The following is a 20166-nucleotide window of genomic DNA, read 5'->3' as shown; positions in this document are numbered from 1 at the left end:
CTGAATACTCAACTGTTCTTATCAAGAACAATAGAACAGTTTACAAACTAACATCACAATACACAATATAAAGTTTTTAATGGAACCCATTAATTAAGGATTTCTTTTTCTTTTAGTATGATATAATTCAGAATTTCTTCATTTATTTTGGAATACAGAATTGATGTAAATGCACATTTATGTCCTATGTATGCAAAAGGAAAGAATTTTATTAATTCCCATCAAAAGAAACAAGCCAAGTTATATTTATAGAATTCAAACTACAATATGTGAATTTATAAAAAGCACTCGTATCAGTGTCAAATGAAAGGCAACCTTGCCAGCACCACATAATAACACTCATGCTGACACCATGTAAAAGTGCTTGTGCTGGTGCTACATAAAAACCACCCAACCAACACACTCTATAAAGTGGTTGGCGTTAAGAAGGGCATCCAGCCATAGAAACCTAGCTGGATCAGACTGGATCAGACAGGAACCTAATGCATCTTTCCTGCTTGCCAGTTCTAGTCAAACCATTCAACTCATGCCAGCATGGAAAACGAATGATGATGAAGATAAATTTGTGTTGTAAGAGCAGGTGAATTCTGAAGTTTGAGCAGTGTTTTCTTTTTTTTTATGAAGGAAAAAAAATCAATTTTATCTCTTAAAAAACATTAAATAAATTCAATAGGCGCAGGAGTGGCTGTGTGGTAAGTAGCTTGCTTACCAACCACATGGTTCCAGGTTCAGTCCCACCGCGTGGCACCTTGGGCAAGTGTCTTCTACTATAGCCTCGGGCCAACCAAAGCCTTGTGAGTGGATTTGGTAGACGGAAACTGAAAGAAGCCCGTCGCATATATGTATATATATATATACGTATGTGTGTTTGTGTGTCTGTGTTTGTCCCCCCCCCCACCATCGCTTGACAACCAATGGGGGTGTGTTTACGTCCCCGTAACTTAGCGGTTCGGCAAAAGAGACCGATAGAATAAGTACTAGGCTTCCAAAGAATAAGTCCTGGGGTCGATTTGCTCGACTAAAGGCAGTGCTCCAGCATGGCCACAGTCAAGTGACTGAAACAAGTAAAAGAGTAAAAGAGTAAAGAGTAATAAACACATTAGATTAATTAAATAATTTTCTAACCTACCCTTGGCAAATTATCTTGAGTTTTGTAACTGGAATCATAATCAGCAAGTTCATCAAGAACATCAGAATACATGTCAATGAGAGATTTCTGAAAATCGAGAATTATGGAAATTGTTTCAAAGATGAAAAATAACAACATTGTCATTTCATGTCAAAGTACTTGAACATTCACTTCATTACTTCCATATCTCTTAATTCCCCATCTCCTTTTACCTCTCACTCCTATTTCTTTCAAACTCCTTGTCATATTTATTCCAAAAATCTTCATTTATATTACATTGGCATAAAAATAATTTACTTCAAAATGTTTGATTTTAAAAGACAAAAATCATTCAATCTATAATACGATAAAAAGGGGCAGGGAGAAAATATATCAAAATCATAAATATATTTTCTATGAGTTAGATCAATTTTAGAATGTTAACATTCGGGGGCCAGATGCTTTATTAGCAGAATGCTCTTTGAACACCTACTGTACTAATATGTGATAAACTTGCTGCTTGGATACGTAAAACTAAAAAATTAACATGCAGAAATGATATTTATATTAAGTGGTTAAAACATTCAATTTACAATCATGAAGTTTTGGTTCAATTCTACAGCACAGCGTCATGGTCAAATTTCTACACCATAGCCTCTGATTGACCAAGACTTGTGAGTCAAGATGGGGAGATGGAAACTGTGTGGAAGCCAGTCACACACTGTGTCACACTGATTCAGCCTGTGAAATTCATTAAGAGTAGGTGTGTCTATGAAATATTCAACCACTTAGATGTTAATTTAACAAGGAGGTAGTTCAGTTGATCAAACAAGTAAATGCTTCTTTGCTGGAACAATTAAAAGTGTATGCTTTAGATAGTAGTAAATACCAACCTTCATTGTTCTTTTTTTACCATTCCTTTGATCTTTCAAAATCAACTGTTTGCGAAGTTCTCTAACATCCTTCTCTAAACGATCAACTTCCCTTTGGTAGCGTATCTAACAAAAAAAGAGAAATATACATCAACATAACCAATGATATTTCCTATAAATACTAAGCAGGCCATCTTTTCTGATCAAGTGACAATCTACAAATGATCACACTCATTCTTATATATTCGCATCATTTCATTATTTTAAAGAAATCCTCAGAATAGTTAAAATTTGAATTCCTAAATTCATCTAATTTCTAACTTAAGTTACAATCCAAAGCATTTTTCCAAACTGACATGAGGTGCAGGAGACTTTAAGAGCTGCTCTCCAATGCAGCCTAATCTTCTTAATTCTTTTCTACATACTTTAATCATAGTCTGCTTCAGCCAGTTCCTCTTGAAACACTCTCCCACCAAATGCATTACCTATTCAGATTACATGGCCACAATACAAACGCATCCATACACTAATTCAAGTTACTTATACTGAGTTGAATACTTTCACTAAGCAATAAGTTCTTTGCAAACTGAATCAACTTTCAAATCTTACTATCAACCATTTCACTTGCAAAAGGCAGGAACATCAGACCTAATTTTTTTTTTACTTCTTTATAAATGTAATGTTTTATATATATACATATGTGTGTGTATAGATAATTGAAGATTGGAATTTGTGATATAATTTTTGTTACATTGGTGACAATTGTTTCAGCAACACCATATTGAAAAGCTTCACATTATGTTTATAAATATCTGCCTTATTAATGATCTAGTCATATATGCTATATAATGCATTTACATCGCCAACCATGGAATTGTCTCATTAGAACTGTTTATAAAAACAACAGATAATATAATCTAGGTAAACACCTGAATTGTACTGTCCCAACTGACCTACTATGTACTTCCATGTCTGGTAATGAACTGAGCTTTATATAATAAAACTTAAATTGAAGTACAAATAATAATCAAAAAAAACATTTTCACTAAATTATAAGTTGATAAATGGTATAAAGAAGGCTAATAAGCATAACTGGTTGCAGAAATAAGCATGGTTAAGAAATTCACTTTGTAACAAATGGTTTCATGATAGTTAATTATTTTTATCTATCTCTTATCATAATTTTTAAGGAACATCTCAACTGTAATCTCAAGGATCGAAGCACCACAAAGATCAATCACTAAAAAAAATAAATGGCATGACAGGACTTGATTATTGGACTCGACTTAAACAGCCGAAACTCTAATCTCTGCAACAACACTGTGAGCAATATATTATTTGCACCATGTGGAAAATATTCCACCAATATTATCCAAATGATATTGATATTATGTTTACAATTCACCCAAGCCTAGGCCTCCATGCAATGTGTCTCCTACAAAGGTCAAGATCACATCACATAAAAACATTGCGACATAATTTCTTCACTGCAAATGGTCCTACTTTTTTCAATGTTATCCTGAAAGAAATTAAAGTAGAAAAAGACCCAACAACTTTCAAATGGTACCTGGACAAATTCCTGCAGGAAATACCAGATAAGCCACCTACACCTGGATACGTCTCAGCAAACAACTCTCTGCTTGAATGGTCCATGATGTCCCAAAATAATTAATTTAAAACCTTTTCCAGGTGGTGCTATTGAGTTAGTCATGGTCTGGGCCAATAATGGCTGAAACCAATCTAAGTTATCTAAGAAAACATATTCTTAAACAAGGTGCATCTTATACCCTGGTTCACCTTATAAACAATAAATATGATATAAAGAAATATGTAGAGCTAGAAAAAGATAAAAAAAACAAGCTGAGCTCTCTGTCACCATGAAAAACAAATATAAATGAATATTGAATAAATGTATATAAATATGATGCATATAACTTTAAAGTTATGAAGATTGAAAATAAATGTTAATGAGCAAGCATATTGTAAAAAAACTGTATAAAGAGTAGACTAACCTGGACATGAATGAGCTCAGACTGAAGTTGCTCTACTTTTCCTTTGTCTTCATACTATAAAGAATAGAAAATGTAAGCAGCAGCCAAGCTGAGTGTTTATGAGAAAGCTAGTGGCAAAATAATAAGCTTTATGTATCAGTTATCAGAGAAAGCATTATAACAGCTTCATAATTTGCTCAATTGCACATATGAATGAGAATAATAATTATCATTATTAATTATTATTATTATTATTAATTAAAAGATTTGTAAATTATTTGCAGTTCCAGATTACAAAATTATGAATGCAGAATGAAGGTGTACAGCTCAGTGGCTAGGGTTTTGAGCTTATGATAGGCAATGTATTCAATTAACAGAAAGGGTGAACTGTGTCCTTGAGCAAGGCATTTTATATCACATTACACTAGTCCATTCAGCTAAAAACAAGTACCTGAGGCTACTTGTTATAGCTCCAGCTACCTGTAATGAACAAGCACTCTGTTCAGGGGTGGAAGTCATGTTGCTTAATCACCATGGAAACTAGGGTAAGTGTGAGCCAAATAAGCTCGTAGGAATAAGACAAAATAGATTCAGATATTTATCATAATTACACAAGATTTCAATTCTATTTGCTTGAATGAAATTTATTCCTCTAAGATGAATCTCACAGATAACAGAATTATCATAAGCCAATTGAAAAATTCTTTAAAACAGAAACCAGAGTGTGGAAAGTCTTTAATTTTATATACAGATTTTCAAAATTAATATAATCTTTTATTCTATTTAATTTCTTTTTATTGGTTTCATGATTTCTGTTTGTTTAAAAACTGAAAAAAAAAAAGATCTGAATATTTATAACCAAAGATCATATTGCAGAACATGTAAAAAATATTTTTGTCCAGATTCTGGTTGTTATTTCTATCTCAGTTCCCATCTCTAATCTTCTGTCTCACACTAATACACTTAGCTACCCACCTTTTCTACTCCTCTATCCCTATTCTCTCTCTCATATTTACTTTGTACCTTGAGGGTACCTTCAGCAAGACACCTGTTCCCTCTATTATGTTTTGCATCTTTCACTTAGTTGAAGGGTGCTGTCTTACAAGTACTTGGAGACCCATCCAACCCATACCAGCATGGAGAAAGGAACATTCAATGATAACAATGAAGATGATGATATATGTAAACAAAACCTCAGTCTGTTATCTTTAAAAGGAGGATTAAAATAATCTAAAATGTATTACAGCAAAAACATTAACAGAAAGAATGCTTACATTTGATGGATTTTGTTCTGATGAGGAGGAACGACCTTCACGTTCAACTTTGGTTTGTTGAAGAGAATTGTTCAAGTTTCTATCTGCAGGAGAGAAATACCCACAACACATGATTTTAATACATACACATATTAATAAAGACAACCTCTTTATCGCATAGAGGCACCATGAACTACTTACTAGTGTAAAATGTTAAGATTAGAAAATCAATCTTGGTTAGTAAAAAAAGAAAAAAACACCTCAACAATCTTTACAAAGATCCATAAAGTCTATGACAAACTGCTAATATATATCTTCTAAAGATTTTATCTCATATCATGTTTCAATTTACAGCAATGTTAAGTGGAAACAATAATGTTCTAATATATACATGACAAAATTTATGCTACACCAAGTAATGATTTGAGAAAATTTGGAAAAATTAATCATTTCAACTTACTCACACATTGATTTAAAATCTTTTTTTAATTTAAAAATTATTTTTTTCAAATATAAACTTCATTATGTTTGCAAAATTTACGGTTTGCTAAGCACAAGGAAAAGTATTTTTTCTTATAAAAGACACCTTTATGATGAAATCCAGTAATAATTAATCCTTTAAGGAATTATATTTTAAAAAAATGTTATTGAATGCAATATCAATTAATTAATTGATCAAGAAAATGGCCAGTAATCAGGAAAAGGGCAGTTGAAGTATACCTTGCTTTGTATACTTATTAAAAAAATATATAGTCTTTAAATAAGCAAACAGACATAGACATAGTCATAAAGAGGGAATTTTGTAAACTGACACACACATAAGAGTGACAACTGCTCATGCCGAATGTCATTGAAAGAACAACTATTACCCACAGGTGTACAGAATACAGTTTTTATAAACAATAATTAGTTTATAAAAAGTAGAATGCAAATTTGCTTCTATATTGGTAGTAAAAAATTACATGATAAAAAAGACTATTCTGATTTATTGCAGTACCAAATTACTGAATTGCTTTTTTAATTTTTCTCTTCCTTAAAAAAAAAAAAAAATCATTAGCTTTTAAAACCTATAAAGCTGAAGAAAAAAAAATCTAAATTTCAATGTATCAATGGGTGATTTAAGCCATAAAGATATTAAGTACAGGGATGAGTAAGAAATAGCATTAGTTTGAGGGTTGCTTGGATGCTTCCAAAAAAAATACTGAATAATTCATAGTTGTCAATATCGAAGAAGTGATAAGAATTAAAATGCAAACATTCTATATATAACTATAGTTGGTACAAAAATGTATGGAAGTGATATATAATAGACAAAATTAAGCTAGTGTTGCAGGACATTCAGAAATTAGGAAACCTCAAATATCTATTCATAAAACTGAACAACAACAACAAAAATTAAAAACAAGAAAATATAAAACAGAAAAATGAAAATTTGAAAGAACTAGTAATGTGATTAACAAAACAAACAGTTGTAATTAACAGAAAAATAAAATTTGAAAGAACTAATAACAGTATGTGATTAAACAAAAGTTATACTTAAAAGAAAAATGAAAATCTGAAGAACTAATCATGTGATTATTTGCAGGGGAAATCAAATACTTCTCTGAATGGAGTAATTAATTGATATGATGCTTAAGTAATAAATGAGAGAATGGAAAGGGGGTATGTTGATCTGTTTCATCAAAAGATAATCAATTGTTAGATAAAATTAAGCTGATTTACTAAAATAACTCAGAGCCAGTGAAATTTTAAACTAATATAAATCTCTACTGCTGTAAATTGTGTTATTTCATTGAGAGAATAGTAATGTAAAAGAGCAATTTTTATTCACAAATTAAAAATTAATCCAGAATTGACAATTCAAACATAGCTTGTTAAATTGAAGTAAATCTTAACTGTAAATAAGCTCAAAAAATACTTGGCAGGTATGTTATCCATTTAAGCCATTTATGGCTATTGAAGTCAGCAATTTTGCTTTGTGTGTTATTATTCAGAAGAAAGACAAACCACTTCCTGAAAATATAGCTAGTTTTTTGCAAACTAATTTCTCTAGATGAACTGGTAATTAAGCACCATCCAAAAGTAAACTAACTCGACCAAAATGTAATGTCAGAGCTGTGATGTAAACTCATTAACTGTGTTTTGCAAATGACTGAACAATTTTCATCTAAATGATAAAACACAAAACTAAAATTAATTTAATCTTTTCCATGTAGTAGTACATAAGCAAGTAACAACTCTAAATAAACTGCTACTAAATAACCTTTAGAACTAACAATAATTATCAATGGGAATTTTCCTAATAGCTTATATAAACTTAGTGTTGTATAGCAACAAATAAATTGCTTCTACAGTGAACCCTGTTAAATTACACATTTATTTATTAATATATTCAGAGAAAAAAAAAAGGGACTGGTGTAAAAACTTGAAAATATATTTGAATGCATGCATGATGTCTCTAACACCACCACAATAGGAATGGAGGCCATAGAAATATTAGAAATATAGTGTTAATCTTATATCAATTCTGATTAAGCAAACATTTAATCAAAGGAATTCCTGCTGTGAAACAATCATTCTTCCTATGTGTAACTAGCACTATATCATCTGTACCTTCCTTCTTTTTAAAATGATAAAGAGAGATAAGAGGAAAATTTTACTACTATTTTATGCATCCAGATAACAATATAGAGGCTCTCTTGGTTTGTTACCAGATCATTGATGATTGGATCAAATATTTCAGATGGACACAACAGAGAAAAATATAATTGTATAGAACTGTTTATTCAAGCCAATATAGCAAAATGGACTTTAATTATGACAGCACTTACTAGAAAAGGAATAATATTTTTGCTTCTAAATTAGCCGAGATAAAGTTCAATACAGTGAAAAATATAAAAATATTCATTTAAATTTCAAACATGTTAAAAAACAAAATGAAGAAGACAGTTGACACAAAAATAGTAAAATACTAACTACCAACTAAAACATGGAACAAAATGTGAAGTCAGATAATTAAAGAAAGGAGAATTTAAGGAATTTTAATTTTTGAAAATGTAAAAAAGGAAGTTTATGAAAAAGAAATGAAGTTATAAGGATGATCACCAAGCACAACAAATCATTAAAACACCTTTGACAATTACTTGTGTAGTTAGTTGGGTTTCAGCTAATTTTACATGCTGAACAAAATACCAACTAGATCTTTTTAGATAGCACAAACTCTAGTGACTCAGCCAATAACTGAGACAATAGACCATGAACAGATATGGAAGTTTGCAAGTTCAGTTCATTGCTAAATCATCAACTTAACTTGTATTACAGTTCTATATTTAAGAGATGAGGAATTATGTACATTATTTACATTTGACGGATATTTGTCCTCATCTTGTTTGTTGTTAACACAATGTTTCAGCTGATATACCCTCCAGCCTTCATATGCCCATGGGCATATGGCATAGCGGTTAAGAGCACAGGCTACTAACTGCAAGATTCTGAGTTCAATCCCAGGCAGTGACCTGAATAATAATAATAATAACATCGAAAAATATCTTAGGAATGAGAACCCAGGTTCGAAATTTCCCCAAGATACCTGATGAAGGCTGGAGGGTATATCAACTGAAACATTGTGGTTAACAACAAACAAGATGAGAACAAATATCCGTCAAATGTAAAGAATGTAAATAATTAACTTGTATACACAAGCATCATATAACTTATGAAATCTCACCGAATGACAAGTGTTTACCAAACAATAAAACTACATTAAACATCAATGTATAGTAAACACTCATCTACATCTATTTCTACTTGAACATTATCTGTCATTTCACTAAAAGAGGTGCAAATTTTGTATACAAATATTTGTTATCAGTAAAAGATTTTTTTAAATTAGAAATATTAATAAAGTAACATAAAGGAATAGTTGAAACCTAACAGTTTTTGGGTTCTACACACCTGTGGGTAGGCCTGATATCCCAAGCATTGACAAAACTGGTCCGGCTGAATGGGCAAAACCTGTGGACAGCAAACAATAGATAACAAACAAGTCAAATATAATTAACTGTATCCCTTTGAAACAGAACATTCTGGCATTTTTTTTTTTTCAAAACAAAGACTTATCAATGGAGGATTTTGAAATTTAACAATAAATAATTAGTAAGGAAAAATTTAAGAGATATGTCTAATCTAATTCATAATTTAAATAAGTATATTAGAGAAAAGGAAAATGACAAAAAAGATTAAGGTGATAGGCTAAAATTTTTTTGTTTGAATTATTCCAATATTCAACACAATTCTCATTCATTAGCCATTAAAATACAATTAAGAATTGCTCAATTCTTAGTAATGTATAATGAATGGAAATGTTTATACAAGATAATATGGTGACATTGAAACAAATGTAAAACTATTTAATGAGGGAAATGAGATAAATTGAAAGAAGCATGAATTGGAGACTAAGAGAAAGAGAAAACAGTAAAGGCATCATGAAAATAAATTTCAAACTATAGTTCTCTCCACCCACAGAATTATCTTTTAAGGAAAGATATATATGGAAATCTTTCCATCCCTTCTGAATATATAGATCTCTTATGAACTCACACCACATAAATTTAATCCTTTTGTTACCACATTTCTGTCAAAATACACTGCCCTAGTTTTAGTTCATTTTTAAAATGAGAAAGAAAATAATAGAATAGCTTTATCATTATTTTGCTAGTGTTTGGAATATTAATTGACTAGAAGGTTTTAATTTAGATCACTTTAAAACAAGAAGTTTGTATAAGAAAATTAGGTGTGGTTTCAGATGGGTAGGTATCAAAAAAGGCTAAGGAATCATTGGACATTTACAAGCAGTCTCTTTTTTACATTGGACTTGATGCCACATTTTAAGCAGTCTTGCTACTGATGGGACTCCAATAAGGAGGAGAGTTTCAACCCAGAATGCAAAGAGTGAGATCTGATACTGCAAGGTATTATGTTTGACACTAACAATTCTACTAATCTGCTGCTCTGGACTGATGCCTTATTTATCAAACCCCAAAAGGATCAATGGTAAATGTTGACCGTTGACTTCAGTGGGATTTGAACTCAAAATACAGACGACTAGAACAAACACTACAAAGGCATTTTTTCTGATGTTCTGCCAACTCTGCCAATTTGCAGTTGCTAAAGATAAACTGATATCTAAAAGGAGAATGGAAATGGCAAGAGAAAATGTACTAGAAAACATTGGATATTAACAGAAGACTTTAGCACTCATTAAAAATCTAGAATTATATTCTAACTAGACTACATCCATAATTCATAGAGTTCAAGTTAGAAATGAAAGAAGTAGAAAAAGAAAATGTCTTTGATAAGAGAAATCCATTTGTGAGTGATCCGTTCCAAAAACAAAGAATGAAGGAACTGGTAATAGGTTATAACCTCAAGATAAATCATCACAGTATAGATGCAATTTAGAGGATAAAATGTATTTTAATGGAAATATTTTATTTGGACAGTTCTCTTTAAGTATTTCCTATACTCTATCATAAAACGAAATTTCAATTGATGCACCTGGAGTCAAGTATCTGACAAAGTTCATACAAGAACAAACAAGACTCAACATATTTAGGAACACTCCCAGTTCTCCGTCGTTTTGTTTCATATTTTGAACCAATATCAATTAGTAGATAATAAAAGCCACTTTATTTTTGAAAATATACAGCTTTCAAATCATTTGACAATTATTGATGCTGATCAAAAGCTGTCACAAATTTGTTTCATAAGGAATAATAGTAATCGTATCATAGACACAAGGACTTGTATATACAACAACAACAAAAAAAAAAAGAAAAAAACATTCATATAAGACACAAACAAAACTAAAAACATCCACCTTGAACTCTTAAAATTTGTAATACATAGAATAAAGCTATCCTTTTAAAAATGGGAGGGTGATAACTTATAGTTTGATATATTAAGAAGAAAAACAAATTAAGATGATTTTGAAAATAGTCAATAAATTAGTTCCTCTCAATGCAAAACCACTGAGTCTACTAACCAAACAAATTAATGGCAAAAATTTAGGGAAATTATGTTTTATCAGAGCAATAGAATTAATGGAAGTTGAAAAACAAATATCTGAAAGGGAAAATGCACATTATTTACAGTGTTGGAGTAAAAGCCGTGAAGTGTTAGAGAAAAGCTGCTAGAAGCCTGAACCATACTAACAGAGAAATGTTACTAAAAGATTGCTAAGGCAATTATAACAAGTGTCTAAATGGACTAAAAAAACTAAAAGCAAAAGAAAGATTCAAGTTGAAAAAAATTTGGAAATTTAACTGTTAACTTAACATCAAATACTTTGGATGTTTCCAATTTGGAGAGTCATTGAAATTACATTTAGTACTTTGAGGAATACAAACTATAAGCCAACTAATGGCTCTACAACAAAAGAGCTGGATTTTATTGTAGAAGTTGAAGAGTAGTGTAATGACTCACAGTCTTTAATGAAACTTTCATCTCTCCAGAATGTATTTAACTAAATAAGTTCCGATGGCAATACAGGAGCAAATATTAAAAGTCTGGAGCAAGTTTGGCATGAGTTATTGAGCTATCATCTCTTCATTTGACGACTTCATTCAGTTCAGTCAAGTTGGCTCAACTTAGTTCACTTTTCTAGTATTACAAAAAGAATCTATTTGTGCAAAAAAATCTATGATTAAAGCATACCACTCTATATTAATAAAACTTAGATTCTTACCTTTAATTTGAAATATCTATGAATGCATTGGCAATTATAAACACTGAAATGTTCTTCTAACCTAAGAGGTAAGCCATAAGTTACAGAACTAACAAATCTATAAGATGAGGAAAAGACTGCAGAAACTACAAATGCAAATCCACATGCAATGGAACCACAAAAACACAGATGAGCAAATGTTTGATAAAATACTTATTACAAAGAAATCATCACTTACTCTGTATGTATGTGTGTGTGTGTATTATATTGCTTAGTGTTCCAGTATTAAAAGTATCATTTAAACAAAATATCTAATGCGGGATGAAAAATATGGTTGAGAACAAAAACAATTAAAAATTTAATATTACACAAAAGAAAAGAAGATTGTTCAGAACATTTTCTAGAACTGAAAAACTTACAAACTGAAGAAACAGTCAGAATCACTCACCCCTTGTCTCCCATTCACTACATCCATGCCTCAAACCTACCCAACCACTACAGTCATCACCTACTCTTCCTTACCTTCCTTCCAACATACTTACCATTCAACATTGCTCTTCATTTGTTATATTCAACCCATTACTCATGCCCCATCTCTAATTATTCTTAACTCTCCCCATATACTCTTGCAAACTTTACTCACCCACACTCTCTGTTCTTCTGTCTCCACTCATTTCTTCTCACCTCACATCTTGAGGATCCACTCTGACCTCCACATCACTATTATTTTCTCTCTCTTTCCAGCTCCACCCGTTACTCCCACCCTCTCTTCTATAAAGTGAATAGACATGTTGCTCCTGTACAACAAGAAACCTATTCTGTACTTTCATATTTTAACCACTCATCTCCTAGCATAAAACCACTTTCTTCTCCCGTAGCCCCAATCAGTTAAAGGAAATATTAGTCTTGCAAGCCACATGGTGACCTCACTAGTACTGATGCTACAAAAAGCACTTAGTACACTATATAAAGATGTTAATGTTAAGAAAGGTATCCAGCCAAAGAAACCATGCCAAAGCAGACACAGGTACACGATAGTCCTTGGACTCATTGGATCCATCCAACCCATGTCAGCATGGATGTTGGACATAGAAAAAGATGATGATGAGATGATGATGAATCAAATACATAACTAACTGACAGCAAGAATTTACAGTAAATAGTTATAAAATCTTATTTATCAATAAAATATTCGGGTTTTTGTCAGATATGCAAAAACAAAACATCAACAAATCAATTCTAGGAACAAGGATATTCAATGTATACAGTGAATTGAAGAGGAAAATTTCAAGTTATTTTAGGAGACTAAACTAAGCATGTAGGAAAATAAAAGCAAAGGGAATTAGAATAACTAAGAATGCAGCAGCCAAGCAGGCAAACAGTTGCTCTAGCATCCATGCTCAAAACAGCCAAGTAGGACAGACATTGTACAACATTACTCACTTAAAAATAGTTAGAACTGAAAACTTTACCAATTGTAAATAAGAATTTCTTTAGATTAGGCACAAGACCCAATTTTTTGTGAGGGAGGAGTATAGTCGATTGAATCGACCCCAAAATATTACTGGTACTTATTTTATCAACCCAAAAGGAATGAAAGGTAAAGTTGACCCAGGGCAAAATTTGAACTCAGAACAGGGAGATACCAAACTAGTTACCGTAAAGCATCCAGCCTGGTGTCTACTGTCTCAGCTGTCTCCAACATTTTTCTTTTTTACTGGAAAATATTAATTAATCAAAATAACTGATAAATCTTAAAATATCATAAATATACATTGCAATGAATATATATCTATCAGGAGAATACCGTCATTTTCAAAAAAAATCCTCATATTTTAAAATATCCCAAGTTCACTTGAGAAGTTCAAAGTCCAATTGAAATGTTTTACACTTCCTATAAAGAATTTATGTAGATTGTTTTTGAAATACTAAAATATATTACTGTTAGTTGCTTTCACTAATAACAGATACCAAACTTATGAGATTTGAGGCATTTATCAATTGTAGAACATGAAAATAGCAATCACTTCGTAGATTTAGTCTTAATCATTAGCAGTGATAGAAATCAGAGATTATTTACTCTCTTACTAATTTCAGTCATCCAGCTGTCACCATGATAAGGCTTAAACAATTTCATACAGCATTTAAGAATCCAAGATGACCACCCATCCAAGCTAGACTCAACACTGTTTAACTTCAGGGACCAGACAGATTTCATGTTTTCAGTATAATAAAGTCATACATATAGTTTATACCGATTTATTAATGTTTGAAATCTTTAATGGAGGTTTTCTTTATTTATAAAGTTGGTGTTCAATCTTTATTTGTTGGGAAATTTCTATCAAGGTTTACTTGTCCTTGATAAACCTTCTTGAGACCTTTTTAACCCTTTAGCATTTAAACCAACCATATCCAGCCCAAATATTTTACCTGTTCTATGCTCAAACTGGTCTGATCATACCACTCACACCTACCCTAAAATGTCATTCTACAAATAAACAATCACATCAAAATCTCAAAGCTAGAAGATAATGCATGATTAATTCAAAACAATGTATATAAATAAGCATTACATTTGATAAAAATCATCTGAATGCTAAAGGGCGAAACATAAATCCAAGAAACTATTGTCTTTCAAAATAAATCTTATCACTTAGTTTCTTACAATCCTCCCCAATACAGAATTATATTCTTTTACTAATTTCAGTCATTGGATTGTGGCCATGTAAAGGTACCCCTTCCTAAAATGTAGTTAATTACAATACAAGTAAATATTTTATCAATTTTGGAAGAGTCAAAGCAAAGTACACCTGATAAGGATTTGAACTTCTCAAGTGGTTAATGAGTTTTTACATATTTTCCAACGTTTTCTTTCTTTTTTTATAACTAAATAACGATGTCATGCACATTTGAGAATTTTAAAATACAGAGAATTTAATTTATGATGAAAATGAGAACTCCACTGACAGATCAATTTTTCTTTAAGCAAGTAGTAGCAAGCTGTACAAATGGCTGAGCCTAATTTTGCCAATACTGTGAGAAAACAGCCAAGAGAAGTTTAATTTCTTCTGAGATAAAAATGAGAAATCCTTTCAAGACTAAAGTAGCTGATTGTGATCAACACCGAAAAATCCAACTGGGCTATTTTAAGCATTCTAGACTTTTAAAATAAGGACTTAAAAACAACGATCTACCCAATATATCATTTGGTACTGGATAGTTGGGAGGCCCTTTAGCTTCCATACTGGCCATTTCCCTATTAATTTTCTCCTCCTCCTCTTGCATATCAGTAGAGATCAGATCAATACTAGTTGTAGCATCAACTTCCAAATCATTTACAGTGCTATCACTGATAGAAATAGGATCAAGCTCTGAGATCATTTCATTGTCTCCAAGAACCTCCCTAGCTTCAGCTTCAGCACATATATCTAACATTTCTTTGCGCTCAGAAATTTCATTAATATTTTCAGCAAGAATATCTACAGATTCTTTTGGACTGATATTCTCAAGAGTATCGGTAGCTGTCAGGTCTTCAGTACCTAGGACTTGCTTCTCTTCAATTCCCAGAAAATCTTTAAATGATTTATTTCCATTTCCTAGGAAGTCTTTGATTTTTTTTTCACCAGTTCCAAAGTAGTCTTTGATACTACCAATATCAATGGCAAATGTATCAGGCATGTCTGCAAAAGAACAATTTTGATTGAAGTTAATAAACAACAAGAAATAAGAACAAAGTGTCAAATGTACAGTAAATATTCTTGCTTTTAAAACATTAGATATTGACATCTAATTACCACAGTAAAGTATGACAACAATTATAGTTTTTATATAAATTATTATACTTTCCTATTTTTAATTAGAAGATACAATATTTGTGAAATCAAATCAAATTCAAAAGGCTTAGTTTATTTATTTTTATTTTATTTAGTTTGCAACGCTAACTTGACTACAAACTTAGAATTTTACAGTCTAAAGTAAAAGATGTCAAAGTGAACATGAAAAGTACTATACCTGGAGTTGAACGATCAAAAGACGTTTGGTCCATTTCCTCAAACATGATTTCAGCAGATGGTAAATTTTTAAGGTTGTCCTCATTCAAAAATTCCTATAACAACAGCAACAGAATTAGTTAAATCCAAACCCAGATAAAGATATATTTTCCAGCATATAAGTTGGATTTTTCACATGAAAACTTACAACTACACAAAAAAAGAAAAAGACAGGTCCATTTACACAAGACAATTGTGAAATACAGCAAGATTTAGAAAGATAGTGTCAATATTTGAATGCTTACACTACAAATTTTCACTATGTATGACATTGTCTTGTATGCTTGAAAATACACTAATAAAAAACAAAAATAATTTAACATTTCACTGTTTGCACTTAATTTTTACTGGAGAGAAAATAATGTCAATATGTTTGTCAGAAATTGTTACCAACACTGTCAATAATTAAAAAAAAGCCAATGACAACATGGTTTTCTTGGTTTGATCATTAAAGGTACCCACAGAAAAGAAAGAATGGAGAAAACATAGGCAGAAATGGTGAGTTTGATCTCAGAATGCTGAGCTTCAGACATGATAACACAGAATTAAGATAAATTGTAATAAGTTGTACAGCACACCTGTTCAAACCATGACAAAAAAATATTTTAAGAAAGAGGTTTGAGTAATCATCATTATCATCAACATCATTTAATGTCTTGCCTTTACATGCTTGTATGAGTCATAGGAAATTTGTTTAGGCAGATTTAAAGTCAGATGCCCTTCCTGTTGCCAACCCTTACTCGTTTCCAAGCAAGGTAATATTTCCCATGTTCAGACATGTTCCTAGAGAATATGTTGCTTGTATGACAGTGATGCTCATTTACAACCATCATGTAATGTCCAGATAAGGGAACATAGACAAAAAAAAATATACACACACACACACACAACAGATATCTTTCAATTTCTGTCAATGAAATCCACTCAAAGTCTTTGGTCTGCTCAAAGATAAAGTAGAATACACTTGCTCAAGGTGCCACTCAGATTGACTGAAACTGAAACCACAAGGTTGGGAAGCAAACTTCTTAATCACACAGCCATGCCAAATATTTTTTGTCAATGAATGAATGGCTGAGTGTCTAAAATTAAATTACAGAACAGTAAATTAATCTCAGTATTTTGAGCGGGCTACCCCAACAATGCTGATGCTCTGAAGTCTTGATAAAAAGACCAATATTGTTTCTGAGTTTTTAGTGAGCTTTGGGGGGGGGGGGCTCCTAACTGTATAGCATTGCTACCTTTTAGTAATATTATGGTTTCACATAATTCTGTCTGTTGCTAATTTGGAAAAGTCAGATTCTTAGAAAGTTATAATTTTTTTTTTAAACATACATGTAATGTGATTTCATTTTTTTAAATGTGTGAATAACAAGTATGAAACCAATTAAGCTTTCAACTTACCAACTCAGGCAGTTTAATCTGAGAGGTTTGCTCTCGAAATGAAGCAGTTAATTCTTTCATCTTGTCAATATGTTCCTGTTTTGGCAAATAATCATGTAGCCAACTAGTATCTGGAAGCTGATCTTTGAATTCTTCATATTTCTGAAAGGAAAAAAAAAAAGATTAAAAAAGCAAAACAGATTACACATACCATCATGATTGTCATCATTGTCTTTCATGCTAGCATGGGTTGGACAGTTTAATAGGAACCAATGAGCCAAAAGATTGTGTTGAGCTCCAATATCTTCTTTGGCATAGTTTCTACAGTTAGATGCCCTTCCTAATGTCAAACACTTTACAGAGTGTACAGTATAGAGAGTTTTATAGAGCTGTACATTATATTAGAGGTTTAATATGACATTTTTATTTAAATCAATAACTTCTGTTTCAACAACATGACAGAGGAACTAAAACAGGCATAGGCAGCCGTTTTGAAGATGCAGGCTGCATGAGACATGGCTCATCATCAGGCAAGTCACACTACTAAATAATCTATGGTAATTTTTCATTAGTATGCCATTCAGAAAGTCCCATAGAGTGCAGTTTTCCCATGACTGAAATTAAAGGTAGAAAGACCTAGAGTTGCTGATAATGACTGCAATCTTTAGTTTGCCTGAAGCTATAGTAGGAAACCCTTACCCAAGCTGGTAGTGGGACTAAACCTGAAACTACTTGGTTGTGAAGCAAACTTCTTAACCATATAACTGTGCCTATGCTTATACATACATACATACATACATACATACATATATATATATATATATATATACATATATATATATATACATACATACATATCATTTTATGCCAGATTTCTATGCCTGGGACTGCTTCTAGCCCTACAATGCAAACTTGATGTTTTAAAAAAATCTATATCAAAACCTATCAAAATTTCAATTTATGTTAAAAAAAAAACTTAACAACAAAGTGTTTTTACTAAATTTTTCATTCTTTAAAAATGAAGGCAGAGTAATTCAACAGAAATATGGTAACAAAAGGGTTAATCAACTTAAGCATAAAATGGTATGAAATAAACTGAAATAGTTCAGCCTGAATGGAATAGTTAATGATCTCAGTAAGAACTAGTGATAAAAATCTGGATTGGTGAGTGAGAAGTGAAAATGACTTCATTCTTTGTAGCAGAAACTTCAGTTTGTTCACAAATTAGTTAATTATGGGAATGTGAAACATCATTAAATCATTATGGCAATTCAGTAGCTTAGTTTTGAGGCTTCTGTCTTAAGCTCAATACACAGATTTTAAGTACACCATATCTATTAAAGGAACTACAATCTAAAACATTTACGTACAGTTTTCTTTGTCACGGATGGTTATAAAAACTTAAATATTCTTTCAGATTGTAAAAACAAAAGTGAAGTCTTTCCATAATCCAAAGGGTAGGCAATTTGTCTTTAGTAAATTGAGACATGTGAAATCATGTATTTTGCCTAAAATCACAACAAAATGACCATATTCATCATCATCACTTAACATCCATTTTCCATGCTGGCATGGGTTGGATGATTTGACAGGAGCTGGCCCGCTGAAGAACTGCCTGGGTTCCATGTCTGTTCTGGCATGGTTTCTATGACTGGATGCCCTTCCTAATGCCAACCACTTCACAGAGTGTACTGAGTGCATTTACGCAGCACTGGTATGGGCGCTTTTACATGACACTGGCATCGGTGCTTTTTACATAGCATCAGTGCCATGGGCCCGCAAGATTAGGGATTGCTCAACTGAAAAGGGATGTGGGGGGCATGCCTGTATGCAAAGACAACCACAATTTTAATTTGCTTGACATGTCTTCACAAGCACAGCAAACTGCCGGAAGTCTCTAAACCATTATTCCAGCATCTTAAGCATTTAGCAGCTGGTCGCATATGCACAAGTTGATCATTTATTCTTTTAAAAGAGAAAAAGAACAAAAAAAAGCATTTTCATGCAAACTTACTTTTGAGATAGTATAGCCTCCACCAATTGTTCCACCAACAAGTATATACCGCACTTTCAAAAGACGGCCTGCAATTCTAATAATGATGCCTATCTGTCGAGAACTTGAAACAGCAACTGGTTTAGACACTCGAAGAAGAGGTTTGAAAACCATCTGCTGAGAGTACAAATTTCCATGAAGGCTACGAGACAAAATAGGATGGCAAACGATTCTGAGTGATCCCAGTAATCTGATGGAATGAAGAGGCTTTACATATGCAGGTTTCATAGTGGCATGTGCAACAGTTGAAAAGCATTTTTTATTTGTAATACTATTGACAGCCTTACGAACACATCTTTCACACCATGGGCTACAAAATAGAAATAGTGACATTTAGAGCAATATTTAAAAAATATGAATTGATAGAATATTACATGCAAATTTCTTTAAACAAGATGGAAGACAATTTATCGTTATACTTAGTGAACATTCATTTTATATCAACTTTTGAAACACAGCAGTCCATTAAGATATCTGCCTCATAGAAGCAGCTTCTTTAATAGCTAACAACAACTGGTTTAACCCTTTTGTTACCAAGCTGGCTGAGGCTGGCTCTGGCTCTGAGTACAAATGTCTTGTTTTCATAAGTTTTGAATTAAAATGTTCCACCAAACCTTAGTCACAGTTTATGTTCCTAACACTAGCTGAATGATAACTAAGTTATTTTACTAAATTCATTCTTATATTTAAAATAATTGAAAGAAACACAGAGAATCTCAAAATAGATACAATAACG

The 20166-nt window shown here is 31.9% G+C and overlaps 1 protein-coding gene across 6 annotated transcripts in view; it reads right to left on the bottom strand.

The window, feature by feature from the left end:
- Positions 1-20166, bottom strand: part of LOC106875919 (dynamin-like GTPase OPA1, mitochondrial) — a 77926-nt gene that overhangs the window by 48892 nt on the left and 8868 nt on the right. The window contains exons 2-10 of one of the 6 annotated variants that reach the window (XM_052966380.2): positions 19392-19740; positions 17399-17539; positions 15960-16053; positions 15143-15628; positions 9179-9238; positions 5246-5328; positions 3993-4046; positions 2002-2106; positions 1130-1216 (exon numbers count right to left, since the gene is read on the bottom strand). In XM_052966380.2, the coding sequence (XP_052822340.1) occupies positions 1130-1216; positions 2002-2106; positions 3993-4046; positions 5246-5328; positions 9179-9238; positions 15143-15628; positions 15960-16053; positions 17399-17539; positions 19392-19740 (1459 nt within the window). The remainder of the gene's footprint in view (positions 1-1129; positions 1217-2001; positions 2107-3992; positions 4047-5245; positions 5329-9178; positions 9239-15142; positions 15629-15959; positions 16054-17398; positions 17540-19391; positions 19741-20166) is intronic. The other 5 variants (XM_052966381.2, XM_089349161.1, XM_089349162.1 and 2 more) reach the window with 5 other exon arrangements.

Source organism: Octopus bimaculoides, chromosome 3 (assembly GCF_046866305.1).
Source record: "Octopus bimaculoides isolate indiv1 chromosome 3, ASM4686630v1, whole genome shotgun sequence".
NCBI lineage: Eukaryota > Metazoa > Mollusca > Cephalopoda > Octopoda > Octopodidae > Octopus > Octopus bimaculoides.
The sequence above is the reverse complement of the archived record's forward strand: the minus strand, read 5'-3'. Positions and strand labels throughout refer to the sequence as shown.